Below are 24123 nucleotides of genomic sequence, written 5' to 3'. Positions count from 1 at the left end.
TGAATCCATCTTGCAAAGCTCCCGTCTGAACAGTCTGGGCCCAGTTAGAAAGTGACCGGACCAATCAGCGTCAAGGGGCAATACTTTTGTGGGGCAGAGTTGTGACGTAAGCAAGCAACAACAAGAGGCCGGTGCAATTATGGCGGAAGACTTTAGCATGGACGCTGCTAAAGCGCCAGTTTTATCAGAACTGAGTTGTTTTCTTTTCAAAAACGACAGCGGTCGTGTACTGACATGTCCACAGTTGCCATGGTTCGTGTTATGAATGGTTCTGAATGGAGTTTACTCCTTCGGTATGGGTCTATGAGTGGTTTCCCAGATGGATGTGTGAAGCAAATCTATCTGATGTGCCAGGTTACTTACAGGTTACAGGTTAGGCTGCTTAAGTAAAAATATAACACATTCCATTAAGCTCCCTTATGGCATCATTTTTTAAAATTGTATAGTGTAATCTCCAAAAAAGAAAGCCTAATACAAATACTACAATAGGAACAAGTACAAACATTTCCTTTTCTTTGTTGTCAATTTTTTTTGTCTTACTATTGGCATAAAACATTTTTTAGCTGTGTTGTTAATGTAATGGGTAAGAAATTGAAGCTGTGATAGTCTTAAAATGTATGAAGAGGGTCTTATAAAAAGTCTAAGAGATAAAAAAGCATGAACAAACACAAAGATAGTCGAAAGTATCTCCATGTACCTCCACATAATCCAACTATCAGGGATGGAAGGTAACTAACTGCATTTACTCAAGTTACTACAATCAAGTAGATTTTTTTTTTTTTGGGGGGGGGGTTCTTGCACTTTTTTGATCATGTTTGAAATCAGCAGGCTACTTTAACTTCTACTCAAGTAAGTTTTAACCAGAGTAACTGTACTTGTTTTTGATCTGAGACATGTTTGCACCATGAGTGTTTTTTACTGAGTTACTGGTAGACTTTGGGTTTTCTCTTAAGGATGCTAGGTATTCTTCCTCAGTTTGCATTGCCGTGATATGAGGTTGACTCTTTGCTGTTCTTGCCAGAGATTTTCAAGAGTTACTGTAGCTCTGTCATATTGCTGAGTTACTGTAGCTCTGTCATATTGTAGGATATTTCACACTTAGTTTTAAAAAATGTGGACCAATAAAGATGTGTTTAAAGTGCAAAATTTAAATAACACTATCAATTTATTATAGAGGTGCAACTTTACCTGAACAACCTGGCTGGAGATCTATTCTCTTCTTGTTGTTCTTGTCAATAAGGAAAGATCATATTTTTCTGTAAAACTCCTCAGAGGCTACTCAGTGCGTAAAGTAAACTTTAAATTCCACACTTTTCACTTTTACCTGGGAAGATTAATAGACCAGTACTTTTGCTTTTACCTTCCAGAGTAACTGCAATTTACTTGAATGCAGCAGCATTATACTTTTGCCACCTCTGGTATCACCTCTGAATCAAAATAATGCAAGCCTGTGATTGGTCCACTAGTTAGCATGGGGTGGCAGCCAAGCTTGGAGTAATATAAGTATATAGTATTCAGATTCAGATTCAGATTCAGACGACTTTATTAATCCCCAAAGGGCAATTCAGTTTACAGTTTACCCTGCCTTATTGAAACAAAAAAAATAGTATGCACTCTATTGTGAGATTAATGGCTGCAGAAAATGAGCAAATTCTTCAAATCTAAAATCCAACACCAGAAAATATCTTTGGTGCTTTTCTCATCCACGTCTCTCAGCAGCTAAACAAGTTTAAAAATTCCCCCGTCCTCTGCCTCAGCTGATTCAGCAGCATCTCCTCTGAAGTCTCCTCTCTTTTCTTCTTTGCTGTTTAATATTTATCAGCTTCAACACTTTGGTGTGGCAGGGGGGACATTTTTGAGGAAGCAAAGTAAGAGAAACCTCAAATGTACATGCACTGCTTGTTGCTGCTTTTGGAGGAAATGTGCCGTCACCAGATGTGCTGTTAGCCTGTTGTCTACCTTCAACAACGCTAAAGGCTAAACATCCTAACAGAAACATCTTTTTAATGTATTTTATATACATAAAGGAGACTCTGAGCACTTTATCAGGGAGAACACATGGAACCAAATGCTCCTTATTTCTTTTTATTTTCTTAAATCTGTAGAGAATTATGAGTGGGCGGGGATGTCTCTGTGACATGACAGCGTTTATTTGTAACGCTGTTTAGCCCTTAACCTCTGCCAGTTCCTTCATCTGTATTTTCCCTTATCAGAATGTCATTTCTTGGAACATATTCCTATGCTTCATGCTCCTAAATCCTGCTCAGTGTTCACGCTATGTTAGTCGTTCTCTAGATATTATTGGTTTTACTGAAGAACATTTGAATCAGGATTATTCAAACAGTGATCTCCACATTGTGGCTGCACATTGTGTTTATCACCTTTTAATCACATGCAGTGTAACACTGATGTCAGCAGTGATTGAACATTATAATGAAAATTTTGAAGTCTTAGCTTTCTGCTGCAGAATGATGCATGCTCTAGTTATTAGATGGAGGTTGTCTTACGGTTAACAAGTGTTTAGCCTCCTTTAGTTTGGAGGCTGCTAGTATTTGTTGCACTTAAAAAATATGTTACCCTTGTTTCTGAAATGCATTTCTGCAGTTGCCCTGGTTTTATGAAATGTATGCATTTGTGCATTTTATTGTCAAGAGATTGTGCAGTGTCGTTCTTCTTGCACATTATTCCTCTTGTCACTGTGCACTCTCATAGAGTTATGTTGGTTTTGCATTGCACAAAGTTAGTGCAGCTGTTTGTTGTACCATCGCCTGAGGCTAATTCCCCCTATGGGATAAAAATGTTTATCTTTTCTAATTTTATGAAGCCTTTATTATGAAAAATCAGAGTAAGAAATGTTTTAAAAGTAAGTTCTTGGTGAAGTTTCATTCATTTTGTAAAAACACTGAGCTGTCAAGGATCACAGGAACACTGCCAAGTATGTGTGTATTTGTCCTTATTTTTCCTAAAGGGGTGTGTGACTTGCCTTTAAAAAAGATTTCTGTGTTTGAGAGAGAGTGTATGCGTGCCCCATGTTGCTGTCAGCGTGTCTGAGTGTCGTGATCCTCAGAGCTCGGAGAGGAAAAGGCCCGGGCTCTTTTTCCCAGGAGTCAGCTGCCAATCATTTTCTCAGATTCAGTGTTAAGGAAAAAAAAGAGGAGGGGGGAGACAGAGAAAAGAAGAATAAAGGAGGAAAAGAAGAAGAAAGTCTCCCTGTAGAATGACTAAATAGACCTTCAGTGATCTGACAGAGAAGCCTGGAGCTGAATCACAATGACGCTCCGCACGCTGAACGCTCAGCTTCAGCACATTATTGATTTTAATCATCTCTTAAAAGCTCACACTTTAAAAATAAATTAAATAAGAGACCCTAAAGACCACAGTAAGGGAAATAAAACCTTATGAATCCAGGAGATGATGACTGATTAGATTTTTTGACACCCTCAGCCCCCTCTGCCTCCTCCTGCAGACCCTCACAGATAATTAGAAGGTGCTAAATTTACCCCCTCTCTCTGACCGCTGCTGACCGAGTCATCATTAATAGCTGGTGGAGTTCCTCTGTGGTCTGGAGCCTCTAATGAGGCCTGAAGCCTGATGACAGGGGTCTGATTGAAAAGGCGCCTCTGGGAGTGAGATATGATGTCACTTATATGACTTTGAGAGCGCTCACATCAAAAACTATATGTCGACACCACGCCGCTTGAAGAATTCTTTCAATGGCAGCCGGCCAGAGGAGGAGCAGCACATTTATTTTCATTTTGATGCATTTTCAAAGATTGTGTTTTTTTAACCAGAATCCAAGTCAAACTCGAAAAGCTTTGGCAACCATCCAAAAATGAAAACTGCCTGAGCATGAAAGTTAGGGTTGCATTCAGCAAAACACTGGTTAAGAAACCGTCGGTCATATGTTTCCTACAGTCAATTAACCCTTCGTAGAAACGATCTTTTTTATTGCCACTTCTAAACTTAAGTTTCTAACAAAAAGAGAGGACGTCATTTTAATGAAAGTAGCTATCAAGCTAGCATTACTCACCAGGCTGAGAGGGAGAGAGGAGGTTTGTGCATGAGTGCACTGAGGAGCAGACAGGAGATGAAACTTTTAAATGCTAATTGTGCATGATACGCTGCACCACTGGTGTATTTTGTTTTTTACATCTAACTCATGAACATATTATTTAAGCACAAGGAATAACTTCTGAATGTACATGATAGCAAGTCACAGCATTAGTTAAACTATAGGAAAAAGTAGCCAGCTCTGCAATATTAAACATAAAACCATAATCTTACTCCTGTGGTTGGTGGTGTGTCTGTGTCTGTCTTGATTTGCTTGCCACACCGCTGCTGCAATTGTCCTTGATTCTTCACAGAAGGCTTCTTGGTTGTTCTGATTTGAAACTGGTGCTGTAAAAAAGTATGAATATGTACAAATTTTCAATAAAATCCAAAACTGTTGCGCCTTTCACCTCTGCCCCCATTTCCATCTCCCATTACGTCAATACCCCAGCATAACTCATGCACATTTCAGCCTTCGCTTTCAAACAGAGTTAAACTTCACCATTAGGCAAAGGAAGGGGCCCTGAACTACAAAGAAAGATATAATTAACTTAATTCTCTCTCTAGCATCGCCCATATTCTATCTGTTTGGAATTTAAATGATTAACCCTGTCATTTAAAGCATGAAATACTGAGTAAACTTTCTCATATTATAGACTGTTAGAAAGAGGAGAATCTCAAGATTCTTACAAAGTCCATCAGTAACGGCTCCCAGATACAGAAACTAGCCTTCTATGGGGTAAACTAATGGTGTGTGCTGCCTGCCTTCTCTATCAAATTATAGTCCAAAATCAGAACAAATCATTCTAATCCTGATTTCAGATTAAGATAAGAGCCAAACAAACAAAACTAGCTATCGTGATCTCATTTAGCCCCAAAAGCACACTTACTCAAAAGTTTATCAATAAAAACAATTTTGAAAACAGCTGTAATGTACTACTGCATAAATAGATAACAAAAAATCATTTTTGTTAGTTTGGTCATTTTTACTATTTCCATTAAATATGAAATATCGGTATCACAGATGAACTTTATAATGGGCCATAACTTTCCTGACCTTCCCATGGGCACCTTATTAGGCTGGGCCCCAGAACGCTCTCCCCTTCATCCCCCCTCACGGTCAGCCTTTGTCCTGGTAGGTTCTGTTTGAGTTCCATTCTTTTCCTCCTTTTTTTCTCCAATATATTTTATTCACATTTTTTTGATTCATTAGGCAAAGTACATCCAAAACATAACCCGCCTCCCCCCACCTCTTGCCCCTCAAGGGGAGTTCTCTGTGTCATCATGGCGTCATCTGCAAAGAATCTATTGGTGCATCATTACTTCCAGCAGAAATGAACAGGAACAGGCATGACTGAGAAGTGGGATGGTAACAGGATCATTCAAACATACAAAAATTGGTGATTCACTGCATCAACTTTGATTTGTACCTCATCAGGCTTCAACCGGTCAGCTTTTCTTCTTACTTTCTTGAAAAGCTAAACGATTCTTCAGCATACAGAAGTAAAAACTCTGTTGGTGCAAATTCAGGGGTTTTCAGGTGCACTATTCATTTCTATCTAATGCAGTGAACATAATAGTCGTTGTAAAGTCTGTTAAACAGAGACTCTACTCTCTGGATGTCAAAATAACTGCCAAGAAAATGCTGAGAACAAGCCCAGAAATTGTAATTGCACCTTTACACCTTTCTGTCTATCGTATTTTTGTTGATGATTTTATTGCTGTAAGCTCCGTTATTTTCCCACTGAAAGCCTTTCAAACTTCCACCAGAGAAAGGAGATTTCTCCATGAGAATAACAAATTCTACATGGCGGTTATAAAATGTTGCACTTTTATTGTTGTAAATCATATACACCAAGGCATTTATTTTCTATACATTAGTTTGCTCATGTTACATATTTTTCCAGACCAGGGTGAAAGAACAAAATAGAAATTTGACTTGCTATGACTAGCACCAGCATGAAAACAATAATTGAGGTTCAGATATTGTCTCCATTTTCCCTTTGTGTTTTATTTCCACCTTGCAGCAGTCATTTACCTTCAGGACAGGAAACGCTCTGCACTAATTTGTAAGGTAGCAGGCTGGTTGGGTTTGTTTCCGTGGGGAAGGAGCCGGGGCAGCTCCCTGTGCTGGGGTTAGCCTCTTAGCTTGGTCAAGGTGACAGTGATGCACGCATCTCTGGAGGGCTTCTGTAACGGATATGTGGCGTTATTAGACCATTAAAAAATAGGTGTGGGGGATGGAGGCGGCAGTTAGGGTGTGATGTAGCCTCATGATGTGGACTCCTGAGGGATCTCTGTGCTTAAAGAGAGTGATCATGGCTCCGGGCCGGTCTTCATTCAGCTCCTCAGTAAAAACCGCCTCAGTCTTCAGGTTATCTGACGGGACAGTTTGATGGAGAGATGTAGCTCTGCAGCAGCCAGCAGATCGATTATACCCCAGTGTATTAGCTCACTGCAGAAATGTCATCTTAATAAAAGATGAATGACACGAGAGAATGGAGGAAAATAATGCTGATGCATTCCTGATGTGGTGATAGAAAGAAATGTAGACGTCTGGAGATTTTCTCATTAAACTTTATTTATTATCCACAGTTCACATAGAAGCTGAGTATTGACACAATTTTATAAAACAAGCAAAATGAATTTGGAGTGACCAGTTCCAGCACTCAAACATTGATCTGTTGAACTGATTTATTTCATTGAATGGTATATAGTTTCTCTCTTTCAGTTTTGATTTCAATTTATTATTTTCATCTGTATACGTTATGCACCTTTGATTCTTAATGAGAGACTGAGACAACAGGAGACACTTGGAGAATGAACATAGAATAGATAGACTTTATAAAATTGGAACTTTTTCACTTAAAGGGGCTCTATGCAAGATTTAGAAAAATGTCAGTGTAGCGACACCATCGGCCATTAGGCAAATGACAGCGTGCTCCTTGCTCATGAACGAGCCTCTGGTTTATCAGCTGATACACACGCAGACCAAGGTGATTTACCGGCATCATGTATACAGAGGAGGTAAGTGAAGTTGAGTTGTTGAGCAGAAGCAACAGGGCCAACATTGCTCAGCTCTGATAATGGTGCCTCGACCGGGATATCAGATAGCTGACATTATGTGTTGAAGACGTTTTATGAACTAAGTATCAAAAAATAAAAACTCAGTAAGTTGAGTCCAGTGCTAGGAAGCAAGAAAAAGATGCAATATTATCCAGAAAACACTAAATGAGCAACATGACATTCTCGTTGCTTGGATAGCATCTTCGTAAGCAAGCTAACACGATGTAGCATATGGTTTATACAACATAAACCACTACGTTGTATTTCATAGGCCGTAGTGATGCCTTACCTTTTCAACAGAAAGACGGCCATCTCTGGATCGGTATTTATCCCAAGCACTGAGCGTAGCTCCCTCCATTTCTCAAATGCTCCACCAATATTTACCCTCGATTCATTCTGATTTATTTCTGCCTCAATGACTTCTATCAAAGCAAAAAAAAGCTGTTGTACAATATAACCTTTTTAGAAATGTAACCCTCTTTTCTGATCATAAATCACTTCAGAGCTAGGCCTGATGTGCACAAACATCAGGATGCCAGAAGGTGAAGTAGAAGAAACTGAGACGACTTCAATGGTTAAAGAATTAGATATTTTGAAGAGGAAAAAAAGGACAAAAATGGCAAAAATCAGGTATAAGGGGCAAAAATGTGACAAAAAGTGGCAAAAATTGGTTTAAAATGGTACAAAAGTGGCAATATAGAAGAAAAAGCAGCAAAAATAAGTTAGAAGGGGCATACAAATATGGCAAACATGGGCAAAAAGTAGCAAACACAGTCATAAGTGGCAAAACTGGGTTAAAAATGGCAAGAAGAAGTGGCAAAAATAGGTGGGAAAAAGTGCTGAAACAGGTTCTAAAGTAGCATAAATAGTTTGACACAATTTTCAACTTCAAAATGAAATGGGTTAAAAGTGTTAGCTGGGATGCTAGCACCAATGGTACTCATCTAACACACATACATTGATATCATCAATAAATCACTGATTAGTGCCCAATCTCTGGATATTTCAGGTGCCTAGCTGATTTTATAGGAAGGCCTTCTTGAAATAATAAATCTAAAAGTCAAGATAATAAAACATATTGCTTTGCGTTCATCTGATTCCAACATCAAGAACTGCTTCATAATGTCAGTAAACACCAGCTGCAAAGTTTCAGACTTGTGATTTAAAAAAGGATTAATAAAAATAAACCAAATTCAGTGAGTAATCTCAGTATAAAGGAATTATGTGACTATCTTAGTTCTTTAGTGACAGTGCCATATAACCAGTTGAAACAGTCAGCTGGAAAAACAGAACTAACAGAATTGTGTTTATTAGGAAGGGCTTTCCATGTTGTCATTGCAGTTGATCAAATAAAAAGATGGGATAAAAGTGTTTTTATTGTAATTTTATGGCTTTAGCTTGATCTTATTGTGTGAAAGGCCATACATTCTTTGTATGAGTTGGCTCTGCTCGTATTAGTTGAAGGTAATGGTTTTGATTCAGTGATTGATTTTGTATAGGACACAACTTTTTGCCATTTATAATAATTTAAATTTTTTGATGCATTGTACTGTATGCGTTATGCTCTGTGAATGTGTTTAGCATAACAGGTGTATTGTACTGTATCATTAACAGAGACAGAGTTAACCGCCCAGTTAAAGGTGTCATCAAACTGTCAAACCAGCCTGCTCTCACTTATTTCCTGTCTGTGAGCAGAATCATCACTCTGTCCTCTACAAACACCACACAGTGACTCTCACTCTGTCATATAAAACATAATGTGATATAAAGTCATTTTTATATCCTGTGAATGTGCAGAAGGTTTTTCCTCTCTGTTGTTTTAATGCTCATGAATCTTCTGAATCACCGCCGCTGATAGCGATGGACGATGAACACAAGGACGTTTACCCATCGTCTCGCCTCATAACCTCGGCTCGCTCCACTGGACGGCCTCACTGAGGAGCTTTAGGTTCCTGAACGCTGCAGCTTGTTGCTTTAGATTACTGTTGGATTTCTCCCACTGGTGCAACAAAACAGCATATTTCATCTGTTGGACCCTTCCGGCTGTCAGCTTAAGGTCCAATTTAACAGCTGAGGGTTGGTGAGGCAGCAATTTTCTTTATGTTTCTGTGGGTAAGTGACGATGGTCATGGTGTGGATAGTTTTGAAAATGTATCTGTGTTCATTTACAGCCTTTTAATCAGAAAACCTTGGAACCAATTTCTGATTAAAAATGAGAAATAGAGAATATCTTAATTCCTAACATTTGATGTTCTGCACCAAAGCTACTTTTTTTTTTTTTAAATAACCACTGATTTCTTACCATTTTTTCAGCTGATTTTCCAGTTGTTAAAAAATGCATGTAGGGAAAAGGGTTTAACAATGTTACAAACTCTACTGTATATTCTAGCTCAAGAGAGTTTGTGATTTAAACCGGACAAAATGCCAGCTCTACAGCTAACACAAACTCTTTTCACTGACTGGCTACAGTGTAGGTCAAAAGTTTTACCTCATATGTTTTTTCAGATGGTACCTGAGTCAACTATGATATTAAATACAGGTAATACTTTTCTTAAACCTGGCATCTTTTGTTATAGTTTGTTATCACTTAACTTTTATGAGGAAACAGGTTTTAATTTCAAGCAAAAAGTCTCAACAGTGACTGCCTGCATTTCCCCCGGCTCTGGTTGTGAAAATACATTTCCCAATTAAAATCCTCCACTGACGTTTCGGAAAGTCCCCATGCCCATAATTTTGATCCTGCAACTGAGTCTCCCAAGAAGCATCCCCACAGCATGATGCTACCGCTTCATAGTGGTGAGGGTGTGTTTGTGTTGATGTGCAGCGTTTGGTGACCATCGAACATAGCGTCTTGTCTGATGGCCACCATTTTGATCTCATCAGACCAAAGAACTTTCACTGGTCTTCTTCTTGCATGATCACTCGGTTTGTGAGGACGGCCTGATCTAGGCAGATTTACACATGTGCCATGTTTCTTCCACTTCTTGATGATGGATGTAACCGCAGGGATGTTCGGTTTTTTGTTATCATCCCCTTACGTATACTTTTCAATAATCTTTTCTCTGGTTTGCTTGGAGTTTTCTTTTGTCTTCATGGTGCACTGGTAGCCAGGAATACTGATTAACCAGTGACTGGATGTTCCAGACATAGGAGTCTTTATACTTTAGTCACCTGATACACATTCACTGCACTTAGGTGATCCCCATTTCACTAATTGTGAGACCACTAGCATCAATATGGACCTCTCTTCAATTAGGTCAGTTACTTTAAAGGGGGTGAATATTTATATAAACTTACATATCTTGGTTAAATAACATTAGTTTGTACAAATCTGTTTCCACTTTCACATTAAGAGGGTTTTTTGGGAAAAAAAAAAAAACACAATCTAAAAAGGTTATAAAAAAAAAGGAGCTTTGACACTTAACCAGGAAGTTAAATGTGTTAGAGGAAGGGGCGTGGCGTCAATACTGCAGCTCCACCAGCCGATCCTTATTGCATAAACTCCAAAAAGCAATATGTCAGCCCCTTACACAACTTTTGTGCACCAGGAGAAGATTGTGATGCATCATCCATCTTTATATACAGTCAAAAATATAAAAGTCCTCATCCCATTCATTTTACTCATGTATAATTAAACAATACATCCTTACGCTTTGATTATTTTTACCTAATAAATTAGTCCTATTGAAAAACCTTCAAAAAACATGCGTGGACTATTTCTGACTGCAGACCCATTTGGCAGCTGAAACTTGCTCTGCGGTGGTGTCTTGGAGTCTGTGTGTGTCTGTGTGTGTGTGTTTGGGTCCAGGTCCCTCGTCTTCTTGTTGACCGCGGTCCAAGTCGCTCGACCTCCGGACGACCCTGAGCCATTTGAAAATATGATTGTAATCCTTGTGAGGATTTGGCCTGGGTGTCTATTACCACTGTAATCTGTCACACTGGCATCCAATATTCATTCCACGTCCAGGTTAAGCCCCTCTCTCTGTCTGCATCACCCATCACCATGGGAGAGAGAGGGAGAGAAGGGGGAGAGAATTCTGTGAAGGTGTTGGCATGACTGGAGAGAGAAAAGGTGAGGGAGAGAAAGGGAGGGGGAGGGTGGGTTTGAAATTGAGAGAGTGTTGCTTCAATCAGGCCTCTGGGTCGGGGATGAAGAAATCTATCGTGGAACACAAGGTCTCATTAATGCAGCTGGGATGGCTTTAACCCACACCAACCTGCCTTACACACATGCTCACACCTTGCTGGGAGAGAGAGCTAAAGACATGGGGGAGAACTGGTAGCTTTCAGAGGAGAGATTTCATGAGAAAAATGGGAGGAATGAGGCAGTTGATGCAATACAGTGTTAACTAATGTTATAACGGAAAAGTTAAAATTATATTCTTAGCAAATTTTTTCTCTCTTTTAATTCAAATAAAATTGTTTTGCTCGCTAGAAACTTAAGTTGGTATGTGTGCAACATTAAGGTTAGTGCAAAAATGCTACATTGTGGTTGATGCAACTTTTGTTGATTTATCCCCTCATAACGAATTCTGCAGTGGTTCAGAAAGCCATCCACACCTTTTCTTCTTACTTTTGGATGAAGGATTGAAAAAAAAAAACTGACGTGGGCATTTCCTAAAGAACAACTGCACTTAAAATATTACAATATTGCAAAAATTGCTGAAGCTGTGCATTATTATTATTACTGGCAAGACTGTGCGTCTAATTCTGATGACCTTTGAAAAGCAGGGATGGGAAGGTTCAGCTGCCTGATACAGGGAAGGCAGCTGCACTTTTACTGGCACGTGGTAGGTGGATCCCGGGCCTGATCCAGTTTGCTTCAACCTGGGTGCCCAGAACCCTTTGAGTTGGTCCAAATGTAAGAATAATCAGGTGTGTTGTGGAGGGGGCAGCTAGGAGGATACCTGAAGAGATTGGGCAGGGGCCTGGCACATGTCTGGAGGATGGCCTCAGGAGGCCAGAGCAGTACAGGACAAAGGTTGATGTGGCGAGTGCAGAACCGGCATATGCTGAAATCTTTGTTGGCCACCAATAAAAAAAACTGTAGGTCTTTTGGCCTGGCTGGTGTCTGCTCGTCGTATCTTCGCAAATCTTCTTGGGGGTGATGATTTGCCAAGTGGCTCCCCATTAAGTGTGTCACCACAGTCTCGCTGTGTCTGCAAACTGTTTTTGTTTTTCCGTAACCTTTTCTCCTTTCTTATTTCTTGACACCCAGAAACCAAAATGCTTCCACATGTCAGAGTTCAAAGTTGCTTGAGCCTCCGCAATTCCCATGGACTGATTCTTCCTCGCCACTCAGAGAATCTGCCATTTTCATGCTGTTAGATCAAGCCAGTGAGTTTTCCCCTCCCCTTATCCTAACCCTAACTTTTAGGGTTTGGGTTCCTAACCCTATATGGGTTTTCCTTAGTTTGTGGTGTGTTAAATTTCAATTCATCCCACTCTAAATTTTTTATTTTTGTTCCTAAAATTTTGCTGTTGTAGCCACTTACCGTAACCTCTGACAGCGTGTAAAAAAATATAAATTTTCCAGTACGTCATTCTGGTTCCAGTTTTGGTAAAGTACACCACATCCTGCCCCACAACTGAGGTTGCCCCATTGTAGAGGCATGCAGCTAAATGCCTCACCATAGAGGTCAGCAGCCAGATCCTCTTGACAGATTTTGTCAACATCGAGATGTGATGGCCTTGAGAGAGATGACATTTAGTTTCATAATTTCTCTTAAGATGCAAACAGATGACTTTTTAAATCAAGCAACCATATGTCACTGAAAGGTAGACAAGAATGTCTGAGGTAAAAAAAGGAAAATACAGAGGGTAATTGAATTGTACGTCTGGGTTACAGGCGCAGGACATCTGTCATAGTCGGCTTGTCTGATTGGTTGAAGCTCATCTATCTCGACGGCCTGTCGTCACTTAGTAAAATTATACTCCCTCGTGCGCTTTCCTCCAGCAGCTGTTACAGTGAGGTGGAGCTGACAGCTGCAATTGTCATATCTTGTGCTTAAATTTCTGCTTGTTTACAATCCATTCTGGAACACTGATCATACATTTATCCATTTTATTGCAAAATGGATATACACTTTTGCCTCATGGAGAAGGCTCTGCTCAAAAGATGCTCCCTGGGTTAGTCAAGCAGCATGCTTCGACGTTCCAGGGAGCACATGGATAGACACGTTTATGACAATGCATATTGAATACAATCAAATTTGTTCAAAAGCAATGAATCCATAGTAGCATGATTCTGAATATGAGGATGATACAAGCTTTATGCTATAAATGAGGAGGCTGGGGTGGAGGAGGTTAAGCTTTGCTAGTAGCAGCAGCATTACTGTCATGCATCAGCATTAATGCAAGCAGGGATTAGTGAGAAGTACGTCATATTTAAATGTACTGCTGTGTTGAGAGAAAGAGCTGTGATTGGCTTTGGGTCGATATTTAAGATCATGACTGACGTGTCCTGCATAGACTTACACAGGGCTTCATTTAACAAGATGTTTAATGCAAGGATCCATCCTTGACTATATGTAACAAAATATAAAGCTTTGATCTATGGATTTTCTTTCATTAAAAAATTGTTTTTTCTTTGTTTCAGACTTAAAGGTGCAGTGTGTAGAAGTTGGCAGCATTTTGCCAAACAGAAACGGTGTAAATGGGATATGTTTATATATTTATGTGAAGTATGTTAAGCTAAGTGTACAATCATCCCCTTAAAACTTTCTTTTTCTTTTTACAAAATTAGAAAAAAGCTTTTTAAATTTACAATACTGCGGGTCGCACTCACGGAGGCTGACATAGCGAACCACCATGTTGTCTACGGCAATGTTTTGGGGACGGAAAGAGCGAAACACAATTTTTAAATACAAACCTGCCCGCTGGTCCTGAAATCTACCTGGAAGGCAGGCGGAGAAGAAGACTGACCTGTAATCTATAAAAATAATGGTTACAAAAATGAATGAATAAACCCTCACCTCGTCACTGCTGTGAAAGATGTCCAACTCACGATCCTTTTTGGTCTTCACAGGCTCTCGTCGCTTAGTGATGTGATGTCTTGGTAACAGATGGGCTCATTCTAAAATCTGACTGCTAGATGTCTCAAAATTCCAATTTCTACACACTGCACCTTTAAGTTCTCTCAAGCTGTAAATTCTGCATGTTATTTTTTTCTCCTTACTGTTGTAACTAAAATCTCAGGTTGGTTTCATTTTCCTAATGCTATCCATTCTGTTTCAATCTTTATTTATATCTTGTTTTATTACAAATTTACTGTCCAGTGAGTTGTATGTTTAGCCTCATTAGTTTTATGGCCCTCTCTCTGATTTTATGATCATCCAGCATTCCATGCATGTAATTTCCTCACTGTAAATCAAATTGAGCTGCAGTTCCTTGCTGGAAGGGTGCCTAAAAATCATGTTTACTATATTCTTTATTACTTCTAGTTGTCTATTTAGAGTAAAAATGAGATAACAGATGTTATTTGAGGGAGCAAAGAATAAAAAAAATGCATTCTATATTTAATATTTGTTCATTTATCTGAGTAGTATGTCACACAAATATGAGAAGAATCTTTTTATTCATTTTACTTTACTGGATTATAAAGATGGTGCAGTAGAGAGGCATATTTTTAACTCAAAAATTCAAATAATTCAGATGTTTGATCACAGAACTGTAACAGTTTCAGAGGCGCGTTGACAGATCTAACACCTGAAATATGAAGCCAAAATAGTGCCTTCATTTCAAATGTTTCAAATTGCTTCAGACGAGTGACTTGAAGCGTTGTCGTACTTCAGTGAGAGCATCAGGTGAATTGTTCTGTAACTTGTCTGAAAGCTCTGTGACGTGCAGCTGAAAGGATTTAGTTGAATTGTTATCTTCTACGTTGCTGTTTTGTTGATTTTTATTCCTGCAGTCAGTTGGTAAAATTAGCCTGAACAGTGAGACAATAACAAGGACAGAGCCAGATGAATTTGGAGCAGCTTCCTGCACTACATGCATGTTGGCATACACCTGCACACCCCCACATACACCGCTCTCACTCCCATTATCTCTCTGCATCACAATGCTAATAATCGGATTAAGCCACTGTGTTTTGGGAGGGTCCAAAGCATCTCTATTAGTGCCAATTTAGCGTGACTTATCTGCTCCAGCAACCTGAGCGCTGGCTTTGTGATGTGCACTGGCTGTCCCCCATCCTGGCCACTTATCATCACACTGGGATTAATGGAAACATCTTTTGTAATTAGAGAAATGCTGCCGAGCCGGCTGCTGTCAGTTATCTTAATGTGTGCCAAACCATTAATCGGCTAACAGAGCCCTCAGAGGCGCCCTACAGTAAAACACAGAAACCTGCCATCGATTTTCACGGGGCCGGATACTCAGCATTTTATCTGCTCTCTGTGCTGCGGGATGACCGCTGAGGTTATTGATCTTCATAAAGGCAGTATTTTGTCGTCAGGCGAGAAGCGGAGGAGACAGTAATGAAAGGTTTTTAACCTGCGTGTTCACCGGACGAGTGGACCGGGCTGCCAGGTGCTACACAGCAGATTTTCAGCTGCTCGGCCACAGAGATCGATAGAGCTACATCTTTGTCTGATTACAGAGATGAGCTGTGGATGTGTGTGGGTGTTGCTGTAAACACTGATCATCATATCTCTCAATTTAGATGTTAAGAAAGTAAAATTGTACCATCAGACACCATGCAAACGCCTTCTGAAAAACAAGAATGATTGCTTACTCTAGACGCTAATGGTAGAGGCTAAAACAGAGGCTACGGGTTGGCATAATGTTGATGATGGCATATATGCATCTTTTACTTTTACTTGGCTGGGCCCCTGACAACCCATGGGCCCTCCACAGTTGTGATTTATTGATAGTATCAATGCATGTGTGCTGGATCAGTAGCATGGGTGCTAGCATCCTGGCTAACAGTTACTTCATTTTGGAGCTGAAAAGTGTGTCAAACTATTCTTGGGTTTTGATGTTATTTATTAGTTCTGCTTTTTGGTCCCTTTTTCCGCTCTTCCTTTTCCATTACCCAACTCATTGTTGCCACTTTGAACCCATTCTTGCTTTTTAAGAAATCCCATTTCACTACTTTTTACGCCAGTTTTTGCCACTTTTTAAAACACTTTCCTTGCCTGTATTCACCATGTTTGACCCATTTTTGCCACTTTTAATCACATTCTACCAATAATAAACATGTTTTTGCCTCCTTCAATCCTCTTCTTTGCTGCTTTAAATGCTATGTCACCGCACTTTCTGCCAATTTGCTGCACTTTTTAACCACTTTTCATCACCCCTTCCCCATTTTTGCCACATTCAACACATTTTTGCCACTCTTAACCCTTTATGCTCCTTTTTTTGATCCACTTTTTAAAACACTTTTCACTGTGTTTCTGCCTATTTTTGCCACATTTGACCCATTATGCCTCCTCTAACCCATTTTTGCCTCTTTTTCGTTCTATATTACCATGTTTTCTGCCACTTTAAAGGCTTATTACCACTTAGTCAACACTTTTTGCCACTTTTTCTTCTGGTTTTCACCACTGTTAACCCATTTTTTGCCACTTTCCACCTAGTATTGCCCTCTGTTTGTGCCATTATTAACCCTATTTTTGCCAATATTAACAGCATTTCACATTTTGTTTTACCCATTTTGTAACCCTTTTATCACTTTCTACCTTTTTTTGCCACTTCACGCCTGTTTTTGCCACTTTTGAACCTGTATTTACTGTTCATTCTTAATTCTGTTTCAAGAAAAGGGGTTAACATTTTAAATAAGGGTACATACTACAGCATAAATATAAGTATAAAAACATGGTTATCACAGCTTAACTTTACAATGGATCATAATTTTGCTGACCTCCATTCATGACAGCAATTACAGCAATACCCTGGTTATTTTTTAATACCCTGGGATGGGGGATTACCGTATTACTGCCTATTCCTACTACTCAGGCTTTAAAGATACTAAATCTACTGTATTTAAAAAGGCTGGTGTATTTGAGAGAACTAAACCCATCAGATGTAAATCAGAACAAAAACTTATGAAGTCGGATATTTAATCGAAGTAGAGATGCATGACAAAATAAAAAGTATTTCAAGGAGCATTTAAAAAGATTTACAAAACTGCACTTGAGAAACAGTCTACTGATTTTGCAGTGAAAGAGAGATAAAGCATGAATACAGCTATTAGAGAAGGGCAATATAGGATACAAATTCTTAACCTGAACTCAATCAGAGCACTCTGAATGTCATTGGATTATATTTTAAGGTCTACCATCAATGATTGCTCATTCTAGACGTCCACAGCAGCACAGTCAGCCCTCCTGCATGCCAAGTGTGTTTTTAGTGACTGTCCACACCCCACAGCACGAATAACTGTCACCTGTGAGTTATTACACATCTGTCTGAGGATGCACGCTGCACCAGATGCTGCAGTTAATGGCACACCTAACCTCCCACCACGAAATGCTACACTGAAACCCAAGTGGAATTTTCCACTGCCAGTCTGCTGTCTTCCGTCCAGCACTGGGAGACGCCTGCGGGGGACGGTCCAGACAGGATATTAATGGGCCCCCACCGCCAGTCAGAGGCCTGACTGAGCCCTGTTTCATTGTCACCTTGCCTTGGAGGACAGAGAAAAACTTGCAAAGCTTATTAGCCCAGCAGAGCTGGTTCTCCCTCTGACTTGCTCGATCTCTGCCTCGCCGCTTCATTAGACTGTGTTACATCAGAGGCCTGCCCCTCTCCGTCCTCACATGCACACTCAGGGACACGCACAGGGTGACATCTCCCACCTAATCAAGTAGTGGATTATCTTGTCCTGATAAATTGGGGCTTGTAGCACTTGAAAGGTCCTCTTGGAGGAGCGCCTCCTCCCCCCCCCGACAGCTCAGCGGAGCCCCCAGGGAGCAGGGAGAGAACATAGTCTTGTAATGATTTGTGGTAAATCGGACAAATGTTTTTGGAAAGACCTCTTTCAAGCACAGAGGGAGACGAATCTACAGCTTCAAAGACACTCAAAGCCACAAGTCAAATATAAAAATAGACATCTATTAAACCTCCATGAATGAATAGGATGAAAATGAGAAAACGGTTCAAAACACTGAGGGACAGTCAGGGCTTCAGTCTGTTTAACATAAATCAAATTGTAAAAAATAAATGAGGTGCAGGGGCGGCCCAGGACACCGGCAGATACCTGAAAGTACAGTGAAATGACTAAAAACTCATATTACTGTTACACAGAGAAATACCACTGGGCTGAGTCCAAGAGCAAAGTTAGATAGAAATACTCCTTCAGGATTGGAAATAATATGACCATATATTTGTGTAGGCATTGTGTAGAAGCTATAGAAACAGAAGAGATGAAAAACTGCCTTTTCTAGAAAAAATATTTGCAATATGCAGTAAAAATCTGATAAAAGCATTTTTTTATTCATCAAGGAAATAAAAATGTTAGCACTAGAATGTGGTCATTTAAAATATTGTGCATATAAATACTGTATGTTAGTTCTTCACAAGTATATTTCAAATCAATTAAAGTATTTGTAGTTCATTAAGATGTATGTTTTACATTCATTTTAGTTTTACAATATGGCAAGGGAGTTTGAGCTGTATGCACTTACGAGTAAGGATTAAGCAGTATTACTCACTCTGCCTGAAACAGTTGCTTGAAGCCTCGGTTATCAGCGCTGCTGTTCAGCTCATGTCTTCACATGTAAAGCATACAGTGCTGTTTATGACCTGATGATCTTAGATGAAGGAAATTTTGACTTGTCAGCGTCATTCAGTGCTTGTTGGGGTGTCATGTGACGATGAAGACTGGTGTTAATGCAGAGTTTTACCTTGCTTTTTGCACAGCTTGCATGAATCATATCCAACTCCTGACTTTGTCATGTTTGACAAAACATGGAACAACTCAGTGTCTTTGCTTCTAGTCTTGCTGGCAGGAGACAGACACTATGATCCATCTTACTGGAGTGAATACAAAACAGTTCACGTGTGTAAACAAGTGCTGCATCATGCAGTTTTAAGGTCTGCTGCCTTCTGCTGGCTTTTTTTGTTAATGGTACATGCCAATGTTACTTCAAATATAAAACAGATTTCCACAAAGTTATGAGTAAGATTGTCTTCCAGGATTTTTCTATATTTTTCCACATTCAATCAAATACGTCTGATACTGCTTAAAATGCAGGCATTGGTATCTGCAAGTACACGAGTTTATGCACCAATCTGATACCGTTTTGTTTAGCTGTACGCTTTAGTGCTGTAAATTTGGAAAGCACTGCATGGGCTACAGTTTTAAGAGCAGCATAGAAAAACCAAAGGACCCACTGCAGCAGCAAAGAATGGTGGCTACGTGACAGTTTTTCTCTGGCACTGTAGTACACCACAAGAAGTGACACAGTTCATCAAAAGTTAAATAACTTTTGAACCATAAACCGTTGCCTCTTACTTGTTTTTCCTCTTGAAGCTAGCAGTTGGGCTTTCTCATTGGTCATTTAAATCCCTTGCGGCAGCATTTTCAGATGATTAAATCCACACCAGTAAACCTGGTTTTGAATGTCTTTTTATCCATTTGAATCGACTTACAATCATTTACTACTGCTAGCTCGAATGCCAACTCAAATGCTTACCGCCTTATTGTTTACCCTTTGCAAGGGTCTGTCGGCCAATCGCAGGCTGTTCTGTAATCACGTCATGCTGGCCGAATAGAGCATAATGGAGAGGGATAGAGAGAGCCTGTGATGCAGCCCCCTTATATTATTGTTACTTTAATACTTAGGAGTAAAACTCAATATTCAGCTGAAAAACAACTTTGGGGTCACAGAGATCATGCACATTATGATTATATTTGTTGAACCATGTTCTGAGTCAAATACAGGTCTAAACTATTTTTCTAGTCTGCACAGTCTGACCAGAAAGTTCACACTGGTATCTGATCAGTACTCTAAATTGGCCGATACCCAACAACACCTTGGTATGGAAATGGTATTGGGAAGGAAAAAATAGTATCAGAACATCCCTACTGGTGAGGAACCCGGGAAAAAGTTGCTGTATGCTCATCTCAGCTGCTGAGGCTTGTAACTCCTACAGACTAGTCATAGATGTCTTGGTGGCCTCTCACTAGTCTCCTTCCTGCACGATCAATCAGGTTTGTGAGGACGGCCTGATTAAGGCAGATTTGCACAAGTGCCAAATTCCTCCCATTTCTTGATGCTGGATTTATCTGATCTCCGAGGGACTATTAGTGCCTTGTTTTTTGTTTTTGTTTTTGTTTTTTGTATCCATGCTCTGGTTTATATTTTTAATAACCCATTCTCTGAGTTGCTTTGAGTGTTCTTTTGACTACATGGTGTAATGGTAGTCAGGAATACTGATTAACCAGTGACTGGACCTATCAGAGTTAGGCCAGTCACTAAAAAAAGGGGTGAATATTTATGAAGTCACTTATTTTACATGATATATTTGATTTATTTTAATAGCATTAGTTAAAAATGTTCTTATGAGTCCTATTACAACATAAATCCCTTGACAATCACATGTTTTTACTGAGTGAAATATAGTCGCATATAAAGGCTAACAGATCCGAAGGCAAGGGTTGGGCCTACTTGGAAATGAAAGTTTTACAACTCTGCTGTATTTTACCCAGGCTAGATAGCTAACAATGCTTGTTATTCTCCAAAATGGTCAATGTTTTGTGCAGAAGACCCCAGAGGTTTTAAGGCTTTGAAACTAGAAGCATAGTACTGTGTACTATCTCTTATGTCATGGTGCCCAATTATAAAATTCAACAACAGACTGACTTTTTCCCTTCAGATGTAACAGTCAGAGAATTCAGAAACACCTTCCCAAAGTTTTGGTTGGTTCTGAGGCTGCAAGTGAGGATTGACTCATTGTTTATTGAAGGATTAGGTTTGTTGTTGGACACATTGCACCAACATGAAAATCTTACTGTTCTCTGGTTTTAGTTTGGGAAGCTTAGGTCTTTACAGCTCCCTTTACTCTTTCACTGCTGACATATGATGTACCTGACGAAGAGTAATTTTCTTCTCATCATCAATTGAAGATATTTGCCTGATTTTTTTCCTTCCCCTCTCTCTGTCTTTAGGAGAATCCATACATGTGTAACAATGAATGTGACGCCACCACAGAAGAACTTGCTCACCCTCCAGAGCTCATGTTCGACATCGAGGGTCGTAACCCCACCACCTTCTGGCAGTCCACATCCTGGAAGAAGTACCCAAAGCCCCTCCTGGTCAACATCACTCTGTCCTGGAACAAAACCATCGAGCTGACCGACGACATCGTCCTCACGTTTGAGTCAGGCAGGCCTGAGCAGATGGTTCTGGAAAAATCTCTGGATTATGGACGGACCTGGCAGCCGTACCAGTTCTACGCTACAGATTGCCTGGATGCCTTCACCATGGAACCCAAGACTGTCCAGGACCTGACGCAGCACACCCTGCTGGACATCATCTGCACTGAGGAGTACTCTCGAGGTTACGTTTGGAAGTACGATAAAACTGTACGCTTTGAGATCAAGGACCGCTTTGCTTTGTTTGCTGGACCCCGCCTCCACAACATGGCGTCACTGTATGGTCAACTGGACACGACTAAGAACCTGAGGGACTTTTTTACCATCACAGACCTGAGGATCCGCCTGCTGAGGCCTGCCACAGGAGCAACTATGGTGGATGAGAACAACCTGTCCAGATACTTCTACGCCATTTCTGACATCAAAGTCCAGGGCAGGTAAGACATGAAGTGTCCAATACAAATGCTGTGCTTGACGCAAGGCTGGGTTAGCTGCTAAAAGCTTCAGACCCTTAATGCCTGGGTCTGTTTTAAGATTTGTGAGAAAATGGGTTGATTTATGCAAATACTTCCAAAGCACTTTCACATTGAAGGTTTAAACTGATCCAGTAAGGCAAGTCAGAGGCCCTCAGTGTCTGTCGTGGATGTTGAGTACAGCACAGAGCTCAGGACTCTGTCTGTTGTAATAGGGCTGAGATAGACTTAGAGCAACAAGGCTGGAAGGCAGAATAAGGCATATGCTTCCTTTAGAATAATTTTAAATCCGTCATTTTCCGCCAGGTTGTGGAGAAGTATGAGCTTGTTTACTAGTCCTTCAAACTGCAACACTTGTTAAACATTCAGGAAATAATTATATTTCCATGATTTACCGCTTCCTTTTTTCAGTCTCTTAATTGCTTATTAAAACCCCACTGTGATGTAAACCACTGTTTTGAGAACCATTCTTTTCAAGGCTTGAGTGGGCCTAAAATCAGGCAAGAAAATACACTACATGGACAGAGGTATTCAGCAGCTTGACCATTACCAACAGGGACTGTAATGACACTGTATTCAAATATATGTTCTTTAAATGGAGTCGCCCCTCCTTGCGTTGCTATAACAGCTTCCACTCTGATTGAAAGGCCTTACACAAGATTTTGGAGTGTTTTTGTTGGAATTTGTGCCCATTCATTCTGCAGCACATTTAAGAGGTCAGGCACTGATGTTGGATAAGAAGGAATCTCCATTCTTCCACATCGAACTCATCAAACCATGTCTTAATAGTCTTTGCTTTGTGCACTGGGGCACAGTCATGTTGGAATAGAAAAGCGCCTTTCTCAAACTGTTGCCAAAAAGTTGGAAGCAAAGCACTGTCCGAAATGTCTTGGCATGCTTTTAGATTGGCCTTCACTGAAGATAAGGGACCTAGCCCAAACCCTGAAAAACAGCCCCATACCATTATCCCTCCTCCTTCAAACTTCACAGTCGGCATAATGCCGTCATGCAGCTAACAGTATATTGATATCGATTACAGTTGACAGTGGAATATCCAGCAGGGGTTACATTTCATCAAGCAATTCATTTTAAATGGCTCATAGTAGAAATGTCCGGGATAGTCGTTGTGCCTTTTATCAGGGACTTAAAGGGTCGTCCAGTTTGTAGAGGGAGCTCCCTGTTACTCTGTTTCAAAGGACAAGGAGCTGTTAAAAAATTAAGAGCTCAAACTTAGCCTTAAACTAGCAACTTAAAACTTTTAAAGCTTGGGGAAAACTTTATCATCCCACCAGATTCAAGCTGTGCTGTAATTTTTCTCTGCATTGTCCCAAAACAGTTTCATCTTGTTGAGACTATGTGTCTGCAATGGGATTTAAGTCCAGTCGATTTTTAACTGGATCAATCTAGAGTTTGTGAGTGAATTTGATTGGATTAACTGGGGTCCAACTAAAAAATTCACCTCTGGGTTGGCCCCTCATGTTAATCCCCATACAGCTAGACTCTGCAGGAAGATGACTTTGACTGATGATGTGATGACGCCTCTGTCTGCTGATACCTCAGCGGCTCTTCTCTGGTTTTATTGCTGTGACTGTACAGCTACCCAATAGTGAGGAAAAATGCGTTTACTGTTACCATTCTTTCCAATTAGGCAGTGGATCCATAATGATGTGTGGAGGTTACCAGTTGTCAGCGTGTCTTAATTAACCAAACTGCTTACGGCGTGCTGATTCACTCTATTCCTGACGCCAAATTCACTCAGCTGTCTATTAGCCCGTGAAAAACATTAGAAGTCGCATTTCTGCCTGTCAGGTCAGTGCTCGTTGTAATTAGTGTTTGATTTACGGATCCACAGAGGGTCATATAACAAGAAAACAAGACGCCATTGTAGCATTTTGTGCAAGAGGACGCTTCTTGGAGCAACAAGAAGAGTCACTGGGGCATAGACCTAAGTGGATATGTTTCACACTGTGTGAGTTCTCCATTTAACAAAAGCAACAGTGGTTGAAGGGGTGAAGCAATGAAGATTTAATTACTCTTGTTTTGTTTTTTTCACACATGAGAAGCTGGCGGAGCTCGAGAGCAGAGTGGCAGAACGTCACAACAGTTCAGAGATATGAGAGGAAGTGTTGAAGGCAGACAACAACAAAGCTGCTGTCACAACATCAGTTTGTTTAATCAATGAGGTCGAGAGAACGAAATAAATCAGTTTGC

At 40.2% G+C, this 24123-nt stretch overlaps 1 protein-coding gene across 9 annotated transcripts in view; it reads left to right on the top strand.

Moving 5' to 3' along the window:
• ntng1a (netrin g1a) overlaps positions 1 to 24123 on the top strand; it is a 201558-nt gene that overhangs the window by 66782 nt on the left and 110653 nt on the right. For all 9 annotated transcript variants that reach the window (XM_041814502.1, XM_041814499.1, XM_041814498.1 and 6 more), the window contains exon 3: positions 21233 to 21876. In XM_041814502.1, coding sequence (XP_041670436.1) covers positions 21233 to 21876 — 644 coding nt within the window. The remainder of the gene's footprint in view (positions 1 to 21232; positions 21877 to 24123) is intronic.

This window comes from Cheilinus undulatus, linkage group 19, assembly GCF_018320785.1.
Source record: "Cheilinus undulatus linkage group 19, ASM1832078v1, whole genome shotgun sequence".
Taxonomy (NCBI): Eukaryota; Metazoa; Chordata; class Actinopteri; order Labriformes; family Labridae; genus Cheilinus; species Cheilinus undulatus.
Note: the sequence above shows the minus strand (reverse complement) of the source record. Positions and strands in the feature narration are given on the sequence as shown.